At 39.5% G+C, this 26831-nt stretch overlaps 1 protein-coding gene across 5 annotated transcripts in view; it reads left to right on the top strand.

Annotated features, from left to right (window-relative positions):
• The window catches only part of LOC147822299 (uncharacterized), a 390614-nt gene that overhangs the window by 326893 nt on the left and 36890 nt on the right, over nucleotides 1-26831 (top strand). For 2 of the 5 annotated variants that reach the window (XR_015445828.1, XR_015445827.1), the window contains exons 7-8: nucleotides 9074-9265; nucleotides 11008-11081. The exons of 2 other annotated variants lie outside the window; for them this stretch is intronic. Coding sequence is in view for 1 of the 3 variants with exons in the window: in XM_087197291.1 (XP_087053417.1) it covers nucleotides 11008-11081 (74 nt within the window). In the remaining 2 variants the exon portion in view is untranslated. The remainder of the gene's footprint in view (nucleotides 1-9073; nucleotides 9266-11007; nucleotides 11082-26831) is intronic. One more of the 5 variants, XM_087197291.1, reaches the window with a different exon arrangement.

The following is a 26831-nucleotide window of genomic DNA, read 5'->3' as shown; positions in this document are numbered from 1 at the left end:
AGTACGCGAATCTCTTCACTGGTACATTCTACATTAGATGACTACTTTTTTTTTTAACTGGGGATTGAATTTAGTGTCTTCACACTGAGCTACACTGCCCACTTTTTTTTTTGTATTAAATTCTTTTATTGGTACATTGTAGGTATACAACACAATTACATTTCTCATTGGGAATTGTACCTTTACATAATGCACCTTGGTTCTTATTTTTTCCCCATTCCTAGCCCTCCCTTCATGCCCTCCACCATTCCCTATTTACAAAGACTTTCTTTCCATTTTTTCCATTTCTCATCATTTTTCCTTTCCCTTCTTTCCTTTCCCCTGCCCCTCCCACTACCCCTACCCCTTTAGACCTTTTCTTCCTATTTTACATTATCGATTATTCATTCTAATCATTGGTACATTTTAGGTATACAATATAATGACATTCATCATTGGAAATGTGCACCTTTACATAGTCTCTCTTGGTTCTTATTTTTCACCCTTGCCCAGCCCTCCCTTCAACCCCTCCAGTCCTCCCTATTTACAAAGATTTTGTTCCTATTTTTCCATTTTCTCATATTAATCCCATTCTCTTCTATACTTTCCCCATCCCCCCACTTCCTTCCCTTTTGCCCCTTTTCTTCCTATTTCACATTATTATACATTTTAGTCCTTATTTACACTTTCAGTTTCTCACACCAGAGAAACTATTCAGTATTTATACATGTGTCCTATTTATTTCACTTAAGAGTATTCCCTCAATGTGCATCCACTTAGCTATAAAGGTCTCTAATTTCTCATTTTTTATGGCTGAGTAGTACTTCATTTTATTAAAAAAACAACATTTTCTTTATCCAGTCTCCAGTTGATGGGCATTTGGGCTGTTTCCAAGTTTTAGCTATTACGAACTGTGCTGCTATGAACATGGGTGAACATATATCACTGTGGTGTGATTCTTTTAATTCTTTGGGGAAGACCCCCAGCAGTGGAATGTTGGGGTCAAATGGGACTTCCAGTCCTAGTTCTTTGAGGTATCTCCATACTGATTTCCACAGTGCTTGCACCAGTCTACACTCCCACCAGCAGTCGAGCAGGGTTCCTCTTTCCCCACAGCCCCCCCAGCATTGGTTATTGGTTGATTTCATGATAGCAGCCATTCTTTCTGGGGTGAAGTGGAATCTCGCATTGTTTTCATTTGCATCTCTCGAATGACCAGTGATGTTGAACATTTTTTCATGTATTTATTTGCTAGTTCTACTTCTTTGTCTGAGAAATGTCTGTTCATTTCAGACGCCCATTTTTGGATTGGGTCTTTAAATTTGGGAGATCTGGTCTTTTTAAGTTCTTTATAGAGTCGAGATAGTAGACCTTTGTCTGAGGAAGAGCAGGTGAAGATTTTTACCCTCATTGTGTGTTGTCTCTTCACACTGCTGGTGGTTCCTCTTGCTGTGCAGAAGCCTTTTAATAAGAAGAGATCCCACTTGTTGATTGTTTGTGCTAGTTCATGGGCAACTGAGGGTTTGTTCATAAAATCTTTTCCTATAACGATGTCTTCAAGGATTCTACCTAACCTCTGTTCCAACTGGTTCAGAGTTTCTATTTTAATATTCAGATCTTTAATCCATTTTGATTTTAGTTTAGTGCATGGTGAGAGATACAGGTCTAGTTTTAATCTTTGGCAAGTTGAAGCCCAATTTTTCCAGCACCATTTATTAAAGAGGCTATCTTTCCTCCAGTGAGGGTGTTTGGCTCCTTTGTCAAAGATGAGATGGCTGAGTGTGTCTGGCATTGTTTCTGCGTCTTCTAATCTGTTCCACTGGTGCTCAGGTCTGTTTCTTTGCCAGTACCATGCTGTTTTTATCACAGTAGCTTTGTAGTATAGTTGCATAGTGGGGATTGTGATACGCCCTGCCATGTCTCTGTTACCTAGAATTGCTTTTGCTATTCTGGGTCTCTTCTTCTTCCAAATGAATTTTTGGATTGTTTTCTCGAAGTCTATGAAGTATGCTGCTGGGATCTCAATTAGAATTGCATTAAATCTATATAGCAGTTTTGGAAGTATGGCCATTTTCACTATATTAATCCTTCCTACCCAGGAGCAGGGGATGTCTGTCCATTTTCTGATATCATCTTCAATCTCTCTTTTCAGAGTACCATAGTTTTCAGAGAAGAGGTCTTTGATTTCTTTTGTTAGGATGATTCCTAGGCATTTCAGTTTTTTGGATGCTATTGTGAAAGGAATTATTTGCCCTATTTCTCTCTCAGTGAGTGTGTCATTGGTGTAGAGGAAAGCTATTGATTTTTGTGTGTTGACTTTGTAACCAGCTACTTGACTGAATTTGGTTATTAAGTCTAGAAGACTTTGGGTGGAGTTCTTGGGGTCTTCTATATAGAGTATCATGTCATCTGCAAATAATGACAATTTGGCTTCTTCATTTCCTGTATTTATTCCTTTTATTTCTTTCTCTTGTCTAATTGCTGTGGCTAATGTTTCCAGAACTGTATTGAACAAGAGTGGTGATAGTGGACATCCTTGTCTTGTTCCTGATTTTAGTGTGAAGGATTTCAGTTTTTAACCATTTATCATGATATTGGATGTTGGTTTTTCATAGATGGCTTCTATCAGTTTGAGGTAGAGACCATCTATTCCAATTTTTGTAGGGTTTTTATCATAAATGCATTTTGGATTTTGTCAAATGCTTTTTCTGCCTCTATAGAGATAATCATATGGTTTTTGTCCTTGGCTCTATTGATATAGTGTATTACATTGATTGATTTGTGTATATTGAACCATCCCTGCATCCCTGGGATGAATCCCACTTGATCAGGGTGTATGATCTTCTTGATGATCTTCTGCATTCTGTTTGCCAGTATCTTATTAAGGATTTTTGCATCTATGTTCATTAGTGAGATTGGCCTATAGTTCTCTTTTTCAGTTGGGTCTTTCTCTGCTTTGGGGATCAAGGTGATGCTTGCTTCCAGGAATGAATTTGGGAGTATTGCTTCCCTTTCAATTTCATTGAAGAGATTAAACAGTAGTGGCAGCAGTTCCTCTCTAAATGTCTTGTAGAATTCAGTAGTGAAACCATCAGGGCCCGGGCTTTTCTTAGTTGATAAGTTTTTAACTACATTTTCAATTTCATTGGTTGATATTGGGTTGTTTAGAATTTTTAGGTCTTCTTCATTCAACTTTGGTAATTCATATGTGTCTAGGAATCTGTCCATTTCTTCTGTGTTGTCCATCTTATTGGCATATAGGTTCTGGAAGTAGGTATTGATGATCCTCTGGATTTCTGCTGGGTCTGTTGTAATTTCACCCTTTTCATTCCTATTTGCATGGATTTGGGCCTTTTCTTTCCTTTTTCTGACAAGTTTGGCTAAGGGTTTGTCAATTTTGTTGATTCTTTTGAAGAACCAAATCGGCTTCATTAATTTTTTGTATCATTCTCTTAGTCTCCATTGCATTGATTTCTCCTCTGATCTTTATCATTTCCTCCCTTGTATGAGCTTTGGGGTTGTCCTGCTCTTCTTTTTCTAGAAGATTGAGGTTCAGCATCAGGTTGTTTAATTGGGCTTGTTCTGTTTTCCTAATATGCATATTCACTGCTGTGAATTTCCCTCATAAGACAGCTTTCATTGTGTCCCATAGATTTCAATATGTTGTATTGTCATTGTCATTTAATTGAAGTAACTGTCTGATTTCTTCTTTAATTTCCTCTGTGACCCATTGGTTATTCAGAAGTGTGTTGTTCAATTTCCATGTGTTTATGAAATTTTTTGAGTTTCTTTTGCTATGGATCTCCAATTTCATCGCACTATGGTCTGATAATGTAGAGGGGATAACTTCAATTCCTTTGCACTTACTTAAACATGTTCTATGTGTGAGTATGTGGTCTATTTTGCAGAATGACGCATGTGCAGCTGAGAAGAATGTGTATTCTGATTTTGTGGGATGGAAGACTCTGTAAACATCTGTTAAGTTCATTTGTTCATGAGTTCGATTGAGTTCTAGTATTTCATTACTTATTTTTAGTCTAGTTGATGTATCTATTTGTGACAGTGGGGTGTTGAGGACCCCCACTAAAATTGTATTAGTGCATATATGACTTTTCATGTCCATTAGTATTTGTTTTATATAGTTGGGTGCACTAGTGTTTGGTGCATAGATATTTATGATTGTCATCTCTTCCTCTTGGATTCTTCCTTTTACAAGAATGTAGTGTCCTTCTTCATCTCTCTTAATCAGTGTTGCTTTGAAATCTACTTGATCTGCCAAGAGGAGAGCTACTCCTGCTTTTTTTCGGGTTCCTGTTGCATGCAGTATTGTTTTCGACCCTTTAACTTTCAGTGTATGAGTTTCCTTTTGAATTAAGTGTGTTTCTTGTATACAGCATATTGTTGGATTTTGCTTCTTGACCCATTCTGCCAGTCTGTTTCTTTTGATTGGTGAATTGAGACCATTAACACTGATGGTTATAACTGAAACGTATTGACTTGTCATTGCCATGACTTTTTCTTTTTGTTGGGTTCTCCCCCTTTCCATTTAATTTCTTGTCATGCCAGATGGGTTCATTCTGCTTTGCTTCCTGGGGTTGTGATCCTCAATGTCTGTTCCTAGGATATTGTGTAAAATTCTTTGGAGTGCTGGTTTGGTATTCACAAAGTTCCTAAGGTGCTCTTCGTCATGAAAGTATCTTATTACTCCATCCATTTTGAAAGATAGTTTTGCGGGGTACATCAATCTGGGTTGGAGGCTGTTTTCTTTTAGGGCTTGGAATATGTCACTCCAAGCTCTTCTTGCCTTGATGGTTTGTGTTGAGAAGTCTGCTGTGATTCTGATGGGCTTTCCTTTGTATGTGATTTGTTTCTTTTCTCTGACTGCTTGGAGAACTTTGTTCTTCTGTTGTGTTTCTGGAATCTTAACAATTATATGCCTATGTGTAGATTTTTTTTGATGAAGGCTATTTGGAGTCCTATATGCCTCACTTATCTGTATGTCAAGCTCTTTTCCCCTGCTTGGGAAGTTTTCTGCCATTATTTCTGTGAAGAGATTTTTTTATGTCATCTGCACTCTCTCCTGTTTCTTCATTGAGCCCAGTCAGTCTTATGTTATTCTTCTTTGCATCATCTAGCAGCTGCTGGATTTATTTCTCATGTTCCCTTATAATTTTGAAGCAATTTTTCTTTTCCTGGTCACTAATTGCAATCTTATCTTCTATATCTGAAATTCTGTCCTCACATTGGCTCATTCTGCTGTGTAGCCTTTTAATGGAGTTTTTCATCTCCTGGAAATCTATTTGCACCTATTTTATGGATTCCATTTGTTTCTTATGTTGGGATTCCATCATGTTCCTGAGCTCCTCTCTAGATTTATTAATCATGTCTTTCAGTAGGGGCACAATTTCTCCTGTTATCTGAGAAATTATTTCTGATCACATTTTTTCCAGATCCCCTTTTTTTGCCAGTTCAGTGGGTCCAGGTGGTTGAGTATCAGAGAGTTCCATCTCATTTCCCTTTGGGGTTGCTGTAGGTGATCTGGAAGTCTGGTTTTGAGACTCATTTATGTGTTTTCTCATTTCGACTGGGTTGGGGTCTGTTAGCACCTGCACGGATTACCTCCTCTGAGCTGGGTGAGGTGGGCCAGGGGCCGGGAGCAGCGGTAGGGATGGTGACCCAAAAGCCCTTTCCTGTGGGCTGGGAGCAGCGGGAGGGAGGGTGGCCTGGAAGCCCCTTCCTCTGGACCAGGAGCAGTGGGACGACTGCTCAGAGGCCCCTACCTCTGGGCCGGGAACAGTGGGACTCAGTACCTTGGTCTGGTGGTCTGGTGTCCTCTGTGCCTTTGTAGTGTGGAACCAGGTGGCTGCTTGTCTGCAGCGGGTGATTCAGTGTCTTCTGCATAACTCAGGACCTCGGTAGGGAGTGCACAGACCTTCCTGTGTGCAGTGGACTGTTTTGGCGTATTCCTCATGACTGGGGACCTCGGTAGGGCATCCACTTTTTAAATTTTGAGGCAAGATTTCAATAAGTCACTAAGTAGCCTGGGCTGGGGTCAAACTTGTGACCTGCTGCCTCAGTCTCAAAGAGTGCTGGAGTTATGGGCATGTGACCACCACCAGGCCCAGTTTAGCTGACTACATTTTAAAATAGGAATAAATTCAAGGAACACAATTGATCATTTACAGTATGAAATAAAATTCTTGGATAAAGAATTTGGCAATAAATTTTAGAATCTGTGAGTTTTCATTCCAAAAAGAATAGGATTAGGAGAGGGATGTAGCTCAGTGATGCCATGCCTGCCTGGCAAGCGCAAGGTCCTGAGTTCGATCCCCCCCCCTGCAGCCCCATCAAAAAAGAAAAAAAAAATAGGATTAGGCACAAATAAAACTTGAAAAAGAGAAAAAAGACTAGACTCTCAGAACTCATTTTTTGTCATATTCCTGCACATGAAATACTGTGGAAATGAGCCATATCAAGATTAATTCAGATTAATTCAGTGTACCTTACTTCAAGTAGAATACTATCTAAAGAGAAAAGGAAATAGCCCTCAAAATACTATGAGGCTTGGCCCTGTGTATCCCATGCCCCAACTTAGACAGTTCCTGCAACAGCTTAGAATCAGTGCCCTTCAAATTCCATGTAATTAAAACAGTGACCTTCTAATGTCACTAATGCTAAGTGTTTTTATAACTTACCTTATTTGTTTTTATTTTTATCAAAGTATATTATATGAAATTAAATCAAGATAGGCTAGGTTTTGCTGCTGTAACTTCAACAACAAACCCCAGATCTCAATAGAATAGAACAAGGGTTTTTTTTTTTTAATCTCATCTCCATCTCATGGCCAATATGAATAAGTATCTTAGCTCATTCAGATTGCCATTCCAAAATACCATAAACTGGGTGGCTTATAAACAGAGAATTTTATTTCTCACAACTATAGAGGCTGAAAGTCCAAGATCAGGGCAGATGCATCACTCCTCATTTCCTGATTCACCTTCTCACTGTGTATTTATATGGTAGAAGGGGCAAGACAGCACTCGAGGGTCTCTTTTATAAGGCCTTTAATTCCTTATAAATTCAGGAGGACTCTATCTTCATGACTTAATCACCTTCCAAAGGCTCTGCCTCTTAACGCCATCATGCTGGAAATGAAGATTTCAATATCTGGAGTTTATGGGGACACATTCAGACCATAGCAATGAGAGACTGTTCACAGAAGTCATCAAGGCTTACAGAAGCTCTGTTTCAATACATGCCTTCACCAGCCCTGTGGCAGAAAGTGTAGAACTCAGTGGTTTAATATTGGCAATTATACCTCTGACCAAAAGTGTCATCTCCTCCCCCAACCTATTGTTAAGAACTAGCCATTTGACCACACCTGGTCAACCAGAAGGAGCAGAAGTATGATCCTTCCTGCTGGCCTAAAGGAGGGGACCTGGGTGTCAGTATGCTACAGGTGTGCTTGTCTTCAGTCTTGTAAGCATAAACACCATTCCCTTAAACCCACTAGTTCCCAATCCAAAGGTAAGGCCTTGACTTTCAGTGCTTCTTTTAGAATTTGCTTCCATATTTAAAATTTTTTAATGCTTATACTAGTATTGAGTTGCATACATGTCCTTTCTGGAACCTCAGAAAGTGACCTCATTTGGAAATGGGGGTTCTGAAGATTTAATTAGTGAAGATGGAATTATACTAAAATAGGGTGGCTTCTAAATCCAATAAGGCCCTGTATTTTTACAGAAAAGACTCAGAAATGCAGACATGAAGGGAAGACAGCTACATGACTCTGAAGGCAGAGATTGGAACTATGCAGCTGTCAGCCAGTATACTCTAAGAATTGCTGGCAACCACCAGAAGCTAGGAGAGAGGACTGGAACAGATTAGGAAGCTAATGTCACACACTTTCTTAATTTGTCAATTTTAAATGTTATTCATGACATTTATAATTGTACTCGGTCCCCACTTCCCCTGCCTTCATCTGTCCCATTATTCATCAGTAATCAACTGTTTCACTATTTTGACTATGCAAACATTGTTCACTGCTGAACCAATGATTTATTTTCCAGAGTTAATTATTGCCTCATATTTGCATTTGTTAATTCTCTATCAGACTATTGCTAATTGCTCTTTCTCCCCAAATGCATCTACAGGTTTCTTTTCACAACTGTTTTCCATACTGTCAAACTAATAACAAATGACTTGGTAGGGCTTGTTGAAGATGGGCTTTTTCACAGAGATCTGACTTTTTTGCTAGGCACTTCTTGTTCCCCTTCCAGTGTCTATAGTTGAGGATACTGTTTCTCCAGTTATGAATCTTTCACTCCAGAGTACGTGTGGTAGAAAATTTAGAAATGCACATCATTACCATATTTCTAGCCTGCTGTCACTCTGCTTCTTGCTGCTGTATCTCCTAAGGCACCAGGCTGTAGCTGCTTTGGTTCAATCTCCACAGAATAATCTTCACATGTTTAGAGGAAAGGCAGGCAAAGAGGAGAATATATATGGATTGTTAAGCAATACTCCTCTTTTAAGTCTCATATTCCCACCTTCCATAGTATCTATGAGTGTCTCCAAGGCTCAGGCTTTCTGAGAGTCTTACTAATGTCCCCTCTTCAACTATTTAGGGTACAGCCTCCCCTGCCCTGCTAAAGCCATTCTCCACTCATTCTATTCTTACAAAGATGTGTTAACAGTACACATCCATGGTTACTTCGTGACCCATCCTCTCTATGTCCTTATTTATAATTATTGTTCTTAGATGTATTAGTCAGGGCTCAACCAGGAGATTACATTCACTCTGAGTACTTGAAACAATGGGGATTTAATGCAAATAATTAGTTGTAGAACTGCTGAGGAGCCAACAGATGTCTGTGAGGCAACCCAGGGATTAGCAATAACACCACCACCCTAGGCTGGCTGGACAAAGGTGGTATTGCCAGAGTCAGGGCTCTAGTAACCCTGGTGGAAGCTAGAACAATGCTCGATCTGTCTAGTATCAGTGGATCTGCAGAGGGGGCCCAGCTATTGCTAGATCCTCTGTCTGAGTCATAGAGCAGTGGGCATAAATCCTGGCTTTCTTCCTCCTCTCCAGCTTCAGGCTCCCACCTACCACTTGCTGAACCCATGGATGACATGAAGGCTCTGTCTAGAAGAGTTCAGCCTCATACAATGAGGCAGAGCAGAACCAGAGAAGAAGGAGAAGTGGATCTGAAGACAAGCAGAACCAGAACTGTCACTATGGTGGTCTTTAAAGAAAACTGAGATAAACACGCATTTCCACTAGGCATGTTTATCAGAAACTCACATTACATATCAAAAGATGATTTGAAAATATAATTGATAAATCTTTTATGGAGAGATTTCAGGCTCTGAGGTACTTGAATAGGTAGAAAATAGCTTATTCTGCTCCATGTAAGCACAGCTCTAGGGATAGGCTTAATGTGAGCAAAGGCTGGCCATACAACTGGCTTGTTCTAAGTGTCCCCACCTAATATTTGGCTAAGTTGCTGTACATGTGGTGGTTATGTAGAGTCAAGATCCTTTCAGATTCTCCCTGGAGACATACATACACACTGTTTTATACTCCTATTTTTACACTAACAGAACTTTGTGTATAATTGTAAGTGGACCCTCCCCAATAGGAACCCAGGTCTACAAATGATGAAAGCCCCTATTTACTTATATGATCGGGAAGACCCAAGAGTATATTCTGGCTTGTGGTTTTCTTGGGGTTCAAATAAAATAATCAGTAATATTTTGCTCATAGTGTTTCTTTTTCCTGCTCTCCCTCCAGATTTCTTTTTCTTGTGTAGGGTTCATCTTGCATAGTTTCTCTCACCTGGCACTGTGTGGTCCCAGAAGCTTCCAGCTTAGTGGTCCTTGGGGTTCATTTGTGTAGTGGTGAATGACTCTGCCTCTATAACGAGTCTGCCTGGGTTCAAATTTTGACTCCTCTACTCATTACCTGTGTGGCCTCATTAAGTTACTTAGCTTCCTGAGCGTTAGTTCCCTCATCTCTCAGTGGGAACAATAATGGCATCCACATTATTATGAGGGATAAATGAACATACACACAGTAATATGCACTTGTGAAAGCATGGTGCTTGATCCTGAGTTAGCAAAGGAAATGAGAATACAAAGACAAATGAAGTTTTTAAGGTAGTCAGGGAAACAAAGGGAGTACACTAAGTGTGAAAAGGGTGAAAGTTTAATAGCAGTCAAGCAGCTTTAATTTTTCCAAGACAGAAGACTTGTGTTATATGAGCACTGCATTTAAATTCTTCTTCAGAAAGTTTGCAAGCAGAGATTCCTCATGGGTCTGAGTGCAGGAGAACATTGGTTTAGTGTATGTGTTTTGGTTGATGTCATCCCACACATCATTTTAGGGCTGTGTGCTGACATTATTAGGTATCCCTGATGGATACAGTGCCTGGCCTCCAGGAGGTGCCCTGTGGATGCTATTGAATAAATGATTGTTTTGTTAACAATCAGAAATAATAACTCAACTAGTTCTGTGACCAACTAGAATGTCTAGAAAGTGACTAGTAGGAAGATGAGTTGTCTTCATGGAAAAATGGAAGATTCCATGAAAGAGGTGAGAATCAAGAATCCGTTGAAATAAAAAATGATACATTGCTTGACAAAATGGTGGACAAAACCATTTTAAGCCTGTGATAGTGTCTCAGAGACTAGAGTGAGGCAAAAACTTTTTCATTAGGTGTGTCCAGACAAGGACCAGGTAGACTGAGCCAGGAGAGCAGGGCCCAGAGTGCTGAGGAAGCACATGTAACAAGCTCTGAGCTGGAAAGCAAAATGCTGGACTTCACCTAAACAATGCAGACCAAGGGAAATATAGGACATAACAGGCATACTTTTAAGTTTTCTAGGAGCCACAGTTAAAGAAGCAGAAAGAAACAGATAAGATTAATTGCAATTATATATCTTCATATCTCCAAAACATTGTCACAGCAACAAGTTAATCTATATAAAAATTATTAATTAAATATTTCCCATTTATAATGTTAGGTATTTGAAAGCTGGTACCTCAGGAGACTATTCCCTTGGAAGGGGTTGACAGTTGCAAAGAAGAAGGGTCCAAGGTAGGAAACATTTTACTGCATCTCCTTTTGAAGGCTTGTGCATGTATGGAGAAAGCAGCATTCAAAATTTGGGAGGTTTGTGAAACTCACAGGAAGTCTGTGCAAGTCCTAGTTGGAGTTTACATCTTTTTCACATATTTATTCCCAGGGAGGGAAATGCCTCATTGTACTTGAGGAAGGCAGAATTACTGCGGTGTTCAATCACTTTCACCCTAAGTAATTTCCCTAAGTCATTCATTGTCATTTCTACTTTGTTTCATTTTCAAATGGGCCATAAATCAGGAACAAACTAAATAAATTAGTGATCCCATAAGGACTGATGTTGTAAAAGCATGGCTTATCCAAAAACTGCGTTTTCTGGTGGGTGCTGGGGAAAGTGAGAAAAGAAGCAACTTTACCTCTTCTTATAGATACGAAGTCAACAGACTGCTGGGGAGGGAACAGGCCGGTACATACCCTGGCTTTCATCTGTCCTCCCATCAGGACTTAACTTGCATGGAAAAGGCTTCTAATACTTCTCTCAAAACATATTAATCACTGTGTGAATTCTAAAGACTCACATGGGTTGAAAATTTGGCATCCACATATGGTAATATATGAGCTTATAGGGCTTTTACTCAAGCTGTTGAGATTGATTTACACATTCTATCAGTGGCTCCCAAACCCCAGACCTACTGAAACAGAAACTCTAGGGCTGGGGCCTATCAGTATTTATGTTCAGCAACCTCCCTGGTGATTCTTCTGCAGCGATCCCAGACTGGTCACTGGGTCAGCTTTTGGGAACCATTGCTGAATACTGTTGGCAGTTTTGTAAAAAATTGTGTCAAGAATTTCTCTTTTTTTTAAGTATTAAACATTTCATTAACCTGTGGTCCTCATTTGTTTCTTTTATGTAAACTGCTTTGTTAGCAGCAAGTGGAAGTGGAAGAACAAAAAGCTTGCTTTGCAGAACTCTTTTTGTGGCTTACAAGAGTGATATGGGAATATATTATCTTGAGCCAGAAATAACACATTATGTCCTACTGAGAAGAGTCATATGGGGCAAAAATCAGAACCTGGAGATGGGAGAGGATCTAGCACTGGTTGTTTCAGAAGGAAGGCAAATGGCCCTGATGGGTAAAAATGATTTGGGGCATAAGGCCCTCACAAATTTTATTAAAAAGAGAAACCTGAGGACAGGCTTTGGTGAGAAGCTGCTTTGTGGGGAGCCCAGCAGAGAATGAGGAGCCAAACCCTGGAAAGCATCCATGGCCCCTTTTACCAGGGAGGGGGGAAAAACAGCAGTGAACTTTAAAATAAGCACTTAGCTTAGAGGTTGGGGAGGGGGTGTTGTGCAGCCTTTGGGGCCAACGGAACTGTGGGGTGGAACAAGAAAGGAGGAATGTTTTCCCCAGTAGATTCTTTTTGTTTCTTTGGACAGGAAAAGAATCTTTTCAGAGGAGTGAACAGTGGGAAAAGTTTAAAATGAGGTACACAGGGGAGGCAGTACAGCCTATAGGATTAAAAAAAAAATCAACAGAGCAGCTGGGAGGGCTACTTCCATGTGTTAATGATTTGCTGGTGGTATAAAACATTAGGATCACATTCAGGGTTAGACCATGGTTATGGCTGACTTCTCACCATAGATAGAAATCTAGGGCGAGACCACTGTCATGGCTTGTTTCTAACCAAGGACAAAATGTCTAAAGAAAGGCAAACAAGGAGTAGAACCACATTTGTATAAACTATATTTTTATTGAGACTTTGTTGGCTGGTCGAATCAATCCATGGCAACTTATAATGGTATGAAATGGTTACAGTATCCCAGAGTACATTGTGAATGTCACTTCAACTTTGCTTTTGAAGCTTCCTGGCCATACTTGTGATTTTCTGAGATTTGCTTGATTTAACTGAAATATTATTTGTAGTTACTGAGCCAAAGCAATAAAGTGCTGGGTGGTGGGAGCCCTGCAACTCTATTAATTATGCTGTTCTTTTCCTTGCAGTAATCAGTGAAAATTTTGTTTATTTGCATAGACAAATTTTTTAAAAGGTGCACAAAATAAGTAATATAGTTGGAAGGGCTACAGGTACCAGTTAGTTGTGCTCAGCTTAATACATTATAGGACTGCCATAAACACAGGAGAAATAAATAAATATGTGCTTTAAAATACCATTTGCTCCCACCCAAATGCTTTATTATGAATTTACTTCATCATTGTCTATGAGCTCATGACAGATTTAAAAAGATCCCACATTTATTTTTTTCCCCATTAAGTTTATTAGTACATTTTAGGTATAAGATACAGTTCATACATCATTGGGATCTTGTACCATTACATGAGTATATTGGTTCTTATTTTTTTCCCCTTCCCCTGCCCTCCCTTCACCCCCTCTACCCTTCCCTATTTGCAAAACTTTGTTTCCAGTTTTTTCCTTTTCTTATATTTTTTCTTTTCCCTTCTTTCCTTTCCCCTACCCCTCCCACTGCCCCTGCTCCTTTAGACCTTTACTTCCTATTACACAATATCAATCATACATTTTTAAAATTACAATATCAAAATCTAGGAGACATTACCACAGATTTTACAGAATTTAAAAGGATATAGAAAGCATATTACAAAAATCTTCTTTGAAATAAATTTGACAGCTTCTAAGAAGTAACTTGGAAGACCAATTAATGAAACTAACCCTGGAAGAAATATAAAATTTGAATAGCACCTATTAAAGAAAGTATATTCCTAGCTTGAAAACCTACCTATATGACAACAACAGGCTCATATACATTTTAACTGATAAATTGTATCAAACATTTAAAGCAGAAAAAAAGGAGCACTTCTCCCCTCATTTTAGGAAATCAACATTGTGCTGATCCTAAAACTGGATAAAGATAATAGAAGAAAAAAGTATGAACACAGATAAAATCTTGTTTAACAAAACAAACTATTAGAAGTCAGATCTGGCAGTGTGTAGAAAGTGGTTTTATTATAGGGATGGCAGTGTTCATTCAGCATTGGAAGATCCACCCCCAAAAGTCATCATTTTAACAGAGGAAAGGAAAAAGCCATATGAGCCTGTCACTAGTTGGAGAAAAAGTATCAGACTAAATTCTACAGCTGTTCATGGTAAAAGCTATCAGGAGACCAGAAGTAGAACAGAACCTTCTCAACAGATTAAAGACATGTACTCCATACTTGCAGCAAAAACGCCTATATGAATGAAGAAGATACAATGCTTTCTCCCTAAGGTGGGGAAGAAGAACAGATATGCCTACTCTTCATCTGTCCATTAAACTTTGAAACCTAGTCCCCACCAAAATAGTCTGGCAATAAAATGACACAATTAGGATAGGATTGGCAAGGTAGAAGTAAAATCTTTATATGTAGATGAAATGATCATCTACAGAGAAAATACTAAGAAATCTCTAGGAGCTCCTAGAACTTGTATTTGAATTTAGCAGGATTAGAAAACACAAGATATACATAAAAATTCAGGTCTCTGTATACTTGCTATAAATGAAGAATTGGACATTGAAATTTAAACGTTATGTAGGAGTACAAAGGACCTAGAAAAGTAAACAGGAAAAAAAAACAGTGTTGAAAGACATTTATTACCTAATTTTAAGACTTCCTCTAAAGCTACAGTAATCAAGGCAGTGTTGGTGTAAGGAAAGACATATAGATCACTGGAATAAAACAGAGAATCTAGAAATAAAACCACACATATATGGTCCACTGAGTTTTGAAAGGTTATTTAACATTAACATTTTATAGAATATAAACTCAATTAAAGAGCCGAGGAGAAGGTAGTGTTTTCAGCAAATGGCACTAGAATACCTGGTATCCGTATATAAAAAATTAACCTCAACCCTTTGTTTCCATATATAAAAATAACTTGAAAGGATCTATGAACCTAAATATGAAAGACTAAAACTATAAAACTTTAAGAAAAACTTATAAGGGAAAATGTTTATGAATTTAGGGTAGGCAAGAACTTCCTAGGATAAAAAACATGATGTATAAAAGAAAAAATTGATAAATGAGATTCCATCAAAATTTAGAACTTTAAATAACATCATTAAAATGAAAAGTAGTCCTTAGACCACATTTACAATGCATATAACCTATGACCAGAATATATAAAGAACTCTTACAGCTCATTAATAGACAACCCAACTAAAAAGTAGACACAAGATGATAAATAGCCAGTACAACACAAGGAAAGGTGTGCAACACTAGAATCAGAAAAATACTAATCAGTACAATAACAAGTTTGAATTATACACTCATTAGGGAGATGAAGTTAAAAGTTTTAAAAGCCTTGTCATGACTTTTTCTTTTTGTTGGATTCTCCCCCTTTGCATTTAATTTGTCACGCCCAGTGTATTCATTCTGCTGGGCTTCCTGGGGTTGTGATCCTCATTGTCTTTTCCTAGGATATTGTCTAAAATTTTTTGCAGTGTTGATGTGGTATTCATGAAGTTCCTGAGGTGCTCTTTGTCATGAAAGTATCTTATTTCTCCATCAATTTTTTTTCTTTGGTACCAGGGATCAAACTCAAGTCCTTGCACTTGCAAGGCAAGCGACGGAACCACTGAGCTAAATCCCTGGCCCCTTCTCCATCAATTTTGAAAGATAGTTTTGCAGGGTACATCAATCTGGGTTGGAGGTTGTTTTCCTTTAGGGCTTGAAATACATCACTCCAACCTTTTCTTGCCTTGAGGGTTTGTGTTGAAAAGTCTGCTGTGATTCTGCTGGGCTTTCCTTTGTATGTGATTTGTTTCTTTTCTCTCACTGCTTGTAGAATTTTGTTCTTCTGTTGGGTTTCAGGAATCCTAACTATTATATGTCTATGTGTAGATGTTTTTTGATCATTGGCTAGTTGGAGCCCTATATGCCTCACTTACCTGTATGTCCATTTCTTTTCCCCTGCTTGGGAAGTTTTCTGCCATCACTTTAGTGAACAGTTTTTTTATGTCATCTGCACTCTCTCCTGTTTCTTCATTGACTCCAATCAGTTTTATGTTATTCTTCTTTGCATCATCTAGCAGCTGCTGGATTGTTTTCTCATGGTCCCTTACAATTTTAAAGCAATTTTTCTTTTCCTGGTCACTAATTGCAATCTTATCTTCTATATCTGAAATTCTATCCTCACATTGCCTCATTCTGCTGCGTAGACTTTCAATGGAGTTTTTAATCTCCTGGAAATCTATTTGCATCTGTTTTATGGATTCCATTTGTTTCCTATGTTGGGATTCCATCATGTTCCTCAGCTCCTCTGTTTTTTTAATCTGTGTCCTCTCTAGGTTTATTAATCATGTCTTGCTCTATGGGCACAATCTTTGCTGTTATCTGAGAAATTATTTCTGATTTCATTTTTTCCAAATCCTCTTTTGTTGCTAGTTCAGGGAGTCCAGGTGCTTGAGTATCACATTGTTCCATCTCATTTCTCTTTGGGGTTGCTGTAGGTGATCTGGAAGTCTGTTTTTGAGGCTTGTTTATGTATCTTCTCATTTCCACAGGGTGGGGTGAGGGTCCTGCTGCTGGCGCCTGCGAAGCTCACCTCCTCTGCCCTAGGAGCAGTGGAATGGCAGTAGGGGCACCTCCTCCTGGGCTCTGGGATTGGCTCACCTCCTCTGCCCTAGGAGTGGTGAAATGGCAGCAGGGGAGCATCCTCCTGAGAGCCCACATTTATATAGTAACCAATATAACTGAAGTATGACCCTAAAACTCAAGGACAATAATGCTATTTTGTGGACTCTTACAGAACACCACATGTTGTCTAGATTAGAGGTGTGTGTATCTCTGGAGGAAGGTGGCAGCCTTGGGGATGCTAGACCATGTCCTCATGGGAGATGGCACAGATATTACTTCTGGGATTTTTTACATTGACAGTGTTCTTCTCTATAGGTTAGCAATGGTTGTCTCTAAACTTTGAGAAGCTCAGAAGGGTGTACAGAGGGAATTCTTGCCCCTCTACCTCCCTCACTTTTGGTGGTCCTCCCACTAGTATAAGTCTGAGCCCTCGGTTGGGTTGGGTGCAATAGCTGTCTTACCCCCAGGGAATGTTCCCTGCTCCATGTGTATCAGCTTTGCAGCTGCTGAGCAGTCTAATCATTTCTCTAGTGGGCCAGTAATGCTGAGAAAGAGATAAAGTACACGCCAAAGGATGTGAGACATGGAAGAAAAATCAGTCCCAAAGATCCTGTGCAGAAGATTATTGCTACCAAGGACTAAAATTATTTTTCAATGTTATTCACAAGGAGAAAGTCCTTTTTTAAAAAAATCAAGTCAATTCACAATAAAATAACAAAGTTCTATAATCTCCAATCAATTTCAACTCATTTTATAATATTGAAACATTTCCAAATTTATTTATTTACTTAATAATTTTTTGTAAGTGGAATTTGTTTTTTAAATCACTCTCTAGGGGAGCACACTAATTTTATAACTCATATTGTAGAACCTTTGTAAAGTGTTTAATCTCTCCTTAATTTGTGTTTCGTCTAGATTTTAAAAATAAAGATTGAGTGTCTCTGATTAGCACAGTAGCTATTATGGCTCACCTAACTAAATGGACTTAGGAGATCTCCCTTAACTAGTCTTGAGAGGTGTGTTCTATTTTGATACATCTAGCTTCTTCTTCCTGCTGAATAGCAAAGGCTTCTTTCCTAGGCTGATCCCAGCCAGAGGAGAGGGAAAAGCAACAATGAGTCCTTCATCCCTGTCAATAGGGTTCTGCAGACTTGTCTTTTAAGCTGAAAGGTAAATAATTCTTAAATGACTTTCTTATCTTTTCCATGGGAAAGTGAATGACTTGTAAAATGAGCATTGGCCTGAAAACCATTTCCTTTGCTTCTCCTCCCAGTCTCCATTCAGGCTTTTGTCCCAAATGCTTCTAATTCTCAGCAACTTCACCAACCTACTTATAGAGCCAATACCCATCACAGGTTCCTCTATAATGAGACAGATACCTGGCCGAAGCCATGGCTTAGATTCCTATTTGGGAGTATTATAGTTTAATATAAATAAACACAAGAATCATGTAAACTGATTTGGTATTATTTTGAGTTAAAAACAAGGAGGGTGTATGTCTAAGTGTTATATAATCAGAAACTTTTGTCAGATCATCTACTATTTAAAGCAGGTGTTTGGGAGAATATTTGGAACTAATACTGTGTCTAATTTTAGTGTCTATTTAAGAGCTATACAAGTTTAGCTGCAACACTAAGTTCAAGAAGGAAAAGAAGGGCCTGGAGTGTAGCTTAGTGGTAGAATGTGAGCTTGGCATGCGCCAGGCCTTTGGTTCAAGCCCTAACACCCCCAATAAGTTAACAATGTTTATTTTTCTATTATAGTTATGTTATCTTAAATGATTTCTAAACTCTAAACAACCTGCCACCAGTAAAAACAAAATTCTCCTATCAGGAGTGTTTGCCCTTTAGCTGCCTCTGTAAAGAGCAGGTGCCTGTCCCAACAGGGCTGGAATATTCCTTAAAAATTATGTGTCACATGGGAAACACTTCAGTTCCATGCTTGGGGTCTTCCAGGGGCATGAGAAAACCTGACAGCAGTGAGAAAGAGACTGCTTCAGATGAGAAAGCTAGCTGTGAGCTGACCTCGACGGCAGGCCGTGCCCATCTGGGGGAAAGCTGCTTCTGAGCTATACATATACAGTAGTAGGAATCAAGCTTAATAAAAATCTAAAAATGTTGGAATTCTAGCACAGCTGAAAACAATGATTATCATGAATATTCTAGAAGGTTGTTTTTCCTTTTTATGAAGCAAGAATAAAAACCTTAAATGTCTTTCAACACACAAATTTGAGGCTGCTAATGTAAGATAACTGTGACCTTTGACCAAAAATTGATAAAAAGTGTTTGACAGTCTTGGAAAATTGATGAGCTCCAAGAATATCCTTGCTGAGGTGACTAAAGTAGCCTGTGTTGCTTTTGCTTTGCAGTCAGGGCACAGCTGAGATTTCATTTTGGCATAATGAAGAAGTTTGCAAGATGATAAATAGAGCTGGATGCAACTTAAATCCTCTGGGCCAAGTTCCTATGGATAGAATTTTCCCATTGGAGGGTTATTGAATATTTTCTCCAATGAAACTTTTTTGAGTGCCTAATAGGTTACATACTTCCCTGTTATCGCACAAACCATGTGAAATTAAACTAAGTATCATCCATTTTTGGTAATCAAAGTCTATCTGGGATGTACATTTCTTAATGAATAAAAGCACAACCTACTTAATAAGCTCATCAGATCTAATTCAATGCTACCAAATATTTTTAAAGGATTTTTTAAATGATCCTATACTTGTTACTGATTAAATTATGGAAAGTAAGTAATATTCCTTGATTTTGTTTTTCTGTTCTAAGTTTTAATTGGGTAGAATGCTTTTTTTCTGCTCTCCTAAGTTTGAACTGCTTAGAATACTCATGCACTCCATTCAAGAAGGACAAGGAAGCAGACATGTTCTTGGTGCACACACAGGCTGTCAGTGTGGGGGATGAGTGTGACTAACGTGTCAGCCCATAGAGGCCACAGGTCATGTGGGAAGACACTCATCATGAGCACAGGAGACCAGCATTCCAGGTCTGCACTGTGAGCTCTAGCAATGTAAGAAGGGAACTGCTCTGGGGCCTGACTCCTCACCTGGAATTTAAGGGTATTCTCTGAGATGACCCTGGAGGTTTCCTCTGATTGGATATGTTTCCAAAACTATCTTTTCATTGTTTAAAATAAAGTGGCCTTAGTTGTCCAGCAGTGGGATTTCTCTGCTCCTTAGGCACTGGGCTCTCTCCTGTCTCAGGACCTGTGCACTTAGCATCCCTTCACTTCCAGGAACAACTGGCTCCTTCGAGGCTTTCATACCTCAGCTCAATTGTCATCTCCTCAGAGAGCCTTCTCTGGCTGCTCCTTCACCAATGGCCTCCTGTCAGTCTCTCTCATTGCCTTATTTATCTTTGTTCTAGTCTTCCCAACTAATCAGGACTATATATTTGTGTATGCATTAACTGTCCGCCTCTGCTAGAGTGCAGGCTTTCTAAAGATGAGGGGCTCTTTCTCTTCCTCACTTATGCATTCATGCAGTGTTGACAAAAATGTTGGGCAAAAAGTAGTTGCTCAAGAAGTTTTTGGTAAATGAACAATTACATGAATAGAGTTGAAAAATGGACATAACACTTGTATTTTTAAATTGTACATTTGGAAAAATGAAACACAAAAGAAAAAAGCCTGGTTTTACTCTAATCATGATCCAGGCTTGCCACATCATCAGATTACAGATTTTATGGATATTTCTTTGGCTGTATAATCTGGGGATTTCATATAACATAAGTTACATTTTCTTTAGAATTGGATATATTATTTATGTAGTCAGTGTGTGTCAGGGGATTTTCCAGGAACTTTGTACCAGCTGCCTCTTCTTTACTAATCCTGATCCCTTGAATTGTCATTTGGACCAGAGATAACTGACCCTCTCTTTGGCCTGACCATTCTCCTCTACTGAGGTTCAAATCTTTTTCCTCCAGTCTAGTAGAACAATGATCTCCCACCACTGGACTTGAAGGAGAAGATCTGCTGTCCTGGGTGATGCTTGGACCTGTAGAGTGTGACAAACAGGCTTTGTGAGGCCAGCCTAGAAGCTACTGAAGGAAATGTTTTAGTGCACGTAATATGTATTTTTTACTTGCACAATTTATACAGGTAGTTAGTGGTTTGTTTACTTTAATGAATAATGCTTGATAGAGTGGACAGTCATTGCAATCCTGTAGTTATCTCTTTCAGTTAGTTCTGTAGACTGACCTTTTGTTGATTAAAATGTGTATAGATCTCATTGTATTAGAATTCGTTAGCTACTTTAAGCTTTTTTCTTTTACAAAAACAACTGGGATTAGTAAATTAGTAGGGTCAAGAAGGGCTCCAGTCCCATTTTTAAAAAATTAATGCAGGACTTCCAAAAGTTACACTTTCTCATCTTTCCTGCTGGAATCTGAGAGAGGGAGGAGATATTATTAAGAAAATGTTAAACTCTACTTCTGAAGAGATAATCTTGGAATAACTTTTAGATGTTTGCTGCTATTTGGTCCTAAAGAATCCCAAATTAGCATTTCTGTTTTCCTAATACACAATGAAAATATAAGTAGATTATTTGACTTCCTTTTAATACTAACACAGGGAAACTGTTAGATTAAATAGAAAGAAAAGGAAAAGAAATGACCCTGAAATTATCCTCAGGTTGAAGAGTTGGAAAATAGCTGTTGTTGTTTTATGTTTTGATTTCTCAGAGTGTGAGAAGGCCATCCACATCCAGACGCTTGCCAAGTTCTGGAGAACATTTAAGAGTATTTTCTGAGTAGCACAGGGAGATAGTTGGGGTCTTGTGTGCGGGTGTTCCTGGTTTCAAACTGCAGCAAGGGAATGGGAGAAAGGAGGGAAGCTTTCCCAAATCAAACATAACTCTCAGGAAATGAGCCAGAACACCTGTGAGGGGTCAGGGGTCAGAAAATACGAACTCAGGGTTCAATATTTTGATCTCATTACACAAAAGAAAATGGTCATAGTGGAAAGAAGAAAATCTGAACATGTATGAAAAAATTAGGAATTAAGTGTTCTGTCATTCTAAACTCCTTTCTCCCATAACTCTATGATGTTTTAAACGATATTTTCCGAATTGACACTGTAACATTCTGGCGGTCTCTTATTGTGTAGGCATCAGGTTGAGGAGTTATTTACCTCCTTTTTGTAACTCCCAGAGGTTCACTTTGAAACCTCTAGAGCTGGGTTCTTTGGCTACCACTTACAAGGCTATGCAGGCTGGGGGCAGCAGTCAGAGGAGACACCACAGCCCTGAATTGCAAGAAGTTCACTTCTGGGAGAGAAAAGAAATTTTGCAAACATTGCTTCATGAAACCTCCTAGGGAAATGAGGAGTATTTTTTCCATCTCATTTCCCAGCTCTAAATTCTGTGAAATCTTGATTTTTGCCAGGTGTCAAATTATAACTCTCCCTGTCAGCCACAAGTGACTAACGATTAGCCTAATGGCTATGCAAAGCTTGAAACTCACATTCACACTTTTAACTTGCTGGCTACATTGTGTTTTCATAAATTGTGGAAAAAAAATCCCCTCCCCAAAGCCAACAAAAACAAAGGTTTAGAATCTTAATTGCAATGTCTCTTTGCGGTTGCTGATCGTGTAGGCACTCCAGGAAAAAGAAGATGGAGCTGCCCAGTCTACCCATTCTCAGGCCTTGGCGGGCCAGCTCAGCACTGCCTCTCTTCTGGGAAGAGTTAAGTGATGTCAGCAGGACCAGGCACAGTGATATTTGACCCTTTAGCTGCTTTACATACAAGCAGCTGTTCTCCTGTTCCCACCATCCACTCGCTGATGGCAGCAGAAGGCTGAAATCGCTGATACTTGTTTCATCACCCTAGATAAAGTAAACTGAATATTGTAATTGAATGATGACCACTGGTCATTTACTGATGATCAGATGGGAATTTTCTAAAAGCTCACGTTCTTTTCTTTTCTTTGCATTTTGTGGAAAAGGAGCAGGGTTTCTGCAAGTTTCTTCCATATTTATGCCTGACCCCCATGTGTGCCTTGAGAGCTCATAAACACAAATCTGCCTCTCAGCTGGGCAGTCGGTAATGGGACCTGGAGCCTCTCTCCTCCAGGTCACCTGTTTAAATAGAGACTCCCGCGGTGCTGCCTGAAAGGTGTTCCCATCTGAGGGTTGCTGGTTTGCTCCCTCCCTGGAGTCTTTTAGGAAGTAAGCTCCAGTGTGGGTCCTGTCCTGTCCTCCAGGGAGGCTTTTATTGCCCAGCTCCTCAGCAATGGATGATAAGTGCTGAGGTGGGGGCCTCAGAGCAGGCCTAAGCTACAGCCTGTTTAGACTTTCTGAAGAATTTCCTTCAAATAAAAACAGGACTGTATTCCATTTGACTACTGGAGTGTGTTATAGAGTTGCCAAACAGTGGTTAAATGTGAAAAGACTTCTGTGGAAATGTGAAGGCTGTAAAACTCATTGTGTAAAAAGATGCCAAGAGTTGTTCACAGGAATTAAATGTCCTTTTGGACCAGCAGTGAGCTTCTTTGGACAGCACAATGTACAAGCTTCCTGAAATTACATGAAAAGAAAGCGAGCCAAATATCTCTGTGACAATCGTGGTGCTCATTTGTTCTTCACATCTGATTCCACATTTTCTGTCTGCAGTCTCCATAGGTCTGTCCCCTTCATGCCCCTCTAGCCCACAAGAAAGCTTCTTCCTGGCTCAATCAGATTCTAGCCGAATTCACTTAGTAAATGACTTTGTGTGCCCACTCTACTGGAGCAGCCAGGTGTCAGGGTGTGGGGCTCCAAGGGCTTCTGTGCATTGCTCACCTATGTGTCTGGCACAGCTCTAACCAGCTCCTCCCCTAGGTGAGCCAGTGGCACCCTTTCCAAGATGACGCCCAGTCTAGGGAGGAAGCAATAGGTGGGAGATCCATCACTGCTGTCTTGGCCTTAGCATTTCAGTGAGGTGGTTCCTGCAGCCCCCCAGCCACTAGAACTCGTCATCTTCATCATCCCCCTTGCCACCCATCCCTTACAGCCATGTCTGAACAGCCAGGCCTCCAAGCTGTGATCCAGATCAGGACTGGCCTGACTGCTTCCCAATCAAAGAATGAAGTCAGGGTAGAAGCAATATACAGAAAGACAAGCTCAAGAGGGAGAGCAAACAAAGCCAGCAGTTCCTGGTTAGGGTCATAAAGCTCTTACTTCCTTTTTGAACCAACAATAAACAGAGTCAGTCAGCAATCAGTAAACATTCCTCACCACACGAGTGGGGATTTGTGTTCAAAGACACTGGATTGGACATCGACCTGTCCTCCTTATTTCTCCCTTCCCCCAGCTTAATGGAGTTCCTAAAGAAACCTCTTTCTTTGTAAGGTGAACCATGATTTCTTCCACTCTATTGACACTTTGAGCTGGACAAGTCTTTGTTTCAGTGTCTCGGGTGCTGTACAATGTTTTACCAGCATCCATGGCCCCTCTTCACCTGATGTTAGTAATGTGTTCCTCCTGATATGCCTCTGAATATTCCCACATACCCCTGGGAGACAAAACCACCCTCTCCTTCTCTTGAGAACCCACTGGGTTAAACGGAAGAACTAATCAATTGACGTCATGTAGAAGAGACACAAATGTTGATTTGTTACAAGTGTCACAAAGGCCAGTGAGGCATCAGAGGATGTGGTGCTGTATTAGGAAATAGCTCCAGAGATAGGGAGGCCTGTGATCTCAGAGATACTCATTCAATCAGCCTGTGGTAGAAGCTGATCATTTTCATTTCTGACAGGCTGTACTGATCTTGGTGATCCCAGATATCACTGGACCAGACCTGTCAGAGTTGATACTTGATGCTTAATGGTGAGGCAGATGAGGCAGGAACTACATGTTGTTTAAGATTTCTCTTCCCCATCTTGAATTTTCTGTGTTTGCATCTTCCTCTTCATTACTCACCATCCAGTGTCATTTGGCCTCTGTTTCTCAGGATATCCATGATGCTACCTCCTCCTTTGACCTATCCTCTTTAGCAGCTACACCCAACTTTTCCTGTCACTTGGTACCACTCATATTTTGTATTTGACTGTTTGCTTTCCAGGCCCATTTCCTGCTCCTGAATTAAAACATGCCTAACAGTCCAGGAATCTTCTGGGTGCTTGTTCATCTTCTGAGCTCACAAAACTAACTACCAAGCCATGACGTACCAAAGGAGTGGACTGGCCACTAGGGAGGAGCAAATTGTATCATTGCTATTGTTCAGAATTATCAGAGCATGCTGATACTAAAATACAAACCAATGTTTACAATTTTTAAAAGTTTTGTGTAGACAGTGCCCCCAGTTATTGCCTGTACCTGAGGGAAACTGCTACCACCAGCACCCTTTGGTAATTCAAGGACACCAAAATGTCTCCCCTATCTCATTCTCGAGAAATACAGGTCTCTTCTCAGGTACTTGTCTGAACCATGTGGCCAACCATGGTTCTTTTTGTTGATGAAATCGATTTAATTCCTTAGAATGACATATACATAGGATCCTTTCACATAGGATCCAAGCTGCTTTTTCCAGAATCTACCATATCTGCTGGTTCTGATGCACTTTCATTTTATCCACACCACACTTCCATTTATTTTTTCCCAAACAAAACCTGTAAATGTGCACAGTAGTGATAATAGTACAAAAAGGATTAGCCAGGTGGTATACACTGTTCTTTGCTATGTTCTCTTATTAATCCTTCCAGAAGCCCATGGAAAAAACATTTTGCAGATGAGGAAACTGAAACTTAAAAGAGTCCAGAAAATGAGAAATGAAGGACTCAGAATTCAAACCCAGAGAATTAACCACTATTACCCTTACCCAGCAGCTTTTCCTCGGTGTGAAATTCTCTAGATCTTAAATCCTCAATTCAATTATAACTATTTCTATAAAATCTCTTCTACCTCATAAGGGTAAATTAGCTATTTCTCTGACACTGGATAAAACTCTATGTGTGATAAAACTCTTTGTGTGTCTGTAATGTATATAACATGAGTGTTCCACATGATAGTGTTGGATTTTTATGCTCTCTTCTCTTGATATGTGAGATTGTGTTGTATTTCTGTTTATATTTCCAGTTTCTAGCTCTGTGTCTGATATCAAACAGGTATTAAACGAGTGCTAACTCGGTGAATAAGTGAAGGAGTGTAGAAATGATATGTCCCAGCTTTTTGGTTTAAATACTGGTCTACACAGGTTATATCAGTCTACTAGTTATCAAACCTGAGTTGAAATTAACTCTTAACCATATACTGATAGTTTCTATAGTTTAAAAGATTTTGACCCTGCCTACTTTTGTATAAAAGGAAAAAAATAACAGGCTATGTGTACTGTGCTCTCTGATACAAGTGGATCACAAGCACTAGATGCATAATACAGCAGTGTTTGTTGGAGGGTCTCAGAGGACACCTAAGACCTCTGAATAAATAGGGTGTTGGCTGATGAAAGTCTCGGGAGTCAGACGATTAAAAAGCTGTGGCCTTTGTCTCTGGTCCAACAGAACCAAGAATAGCCAAACTGGAACAATTATAACTGTTGAAGCATGTTTTTCTGTATAACCCACTAGTTAGTAGAGTGAGCACGTCTGTATGGCCAAATGGGCAGGGAACATTGCTTATGTGTAAGAGAGAGCAGCCAGGCTGCACACAAGAACTGGTGCTGATGAACTGGGCTAGAAGGAGCAGTCCTTCCAGGAGAAGTGAGGAGGGAAGTGAGCTGGTCCTGGGGCTGCTGAGCATCTCAGGACAGGATTTCTAGAAATCAACACTCAGATATGAAAAACAGAGTATGTCTTAGAAACATCATAGATCAGAAAGGGCTAAGTGTTTATAAGAAGTTGGTAGACCCTCAAGTTATGACCAGCCTGACATATGAAAAACTTGGATTAATTAAGTTAATGGAAGATTCATCTGTCTCTTGTTATCTATAGCATGTACCATGGTAAACATCGAGATCTCAGTTGTATTGATTTATAAACAACTTAATTTATAATCAGCCCTCGGAAACTGATAACGTTCATAAGTCAAGGGTCCACTGTAATGGGAGGTTATGCTAAACATCATTTAATCTGCTCTAAAATGTTTTTCTAGCATGCAGAATTCATTCCAGCAGCAACACAGATTTCATGACTTTTGGGTTGTCCGTGGGAGACATCAATGGAAGTATGGCCCTACCAAAACAATT

This window comes from Heterocephalus glaber, unplaced genomic scaffold (genome assembly GCF_053883595.1).
Source record: "Heterocephalus glaber isolate CG9 unplaced genomic scaffold, H.glaber_assembly_v1.0 deba00001663, whole genome shotgun sequence".
In the NCBI taxonomy this organism is placed as follows: Eukaryota; Metazoa; Chordata; class Mammalia; order Rodentia; family Bathyergidae; genus Heterocephalus; species Heterocephalus glaber.
Note: the sequence above shows the minus strand (reverse complement) of the source record. Positions and strands in the feature narration are given on the sequence as shown.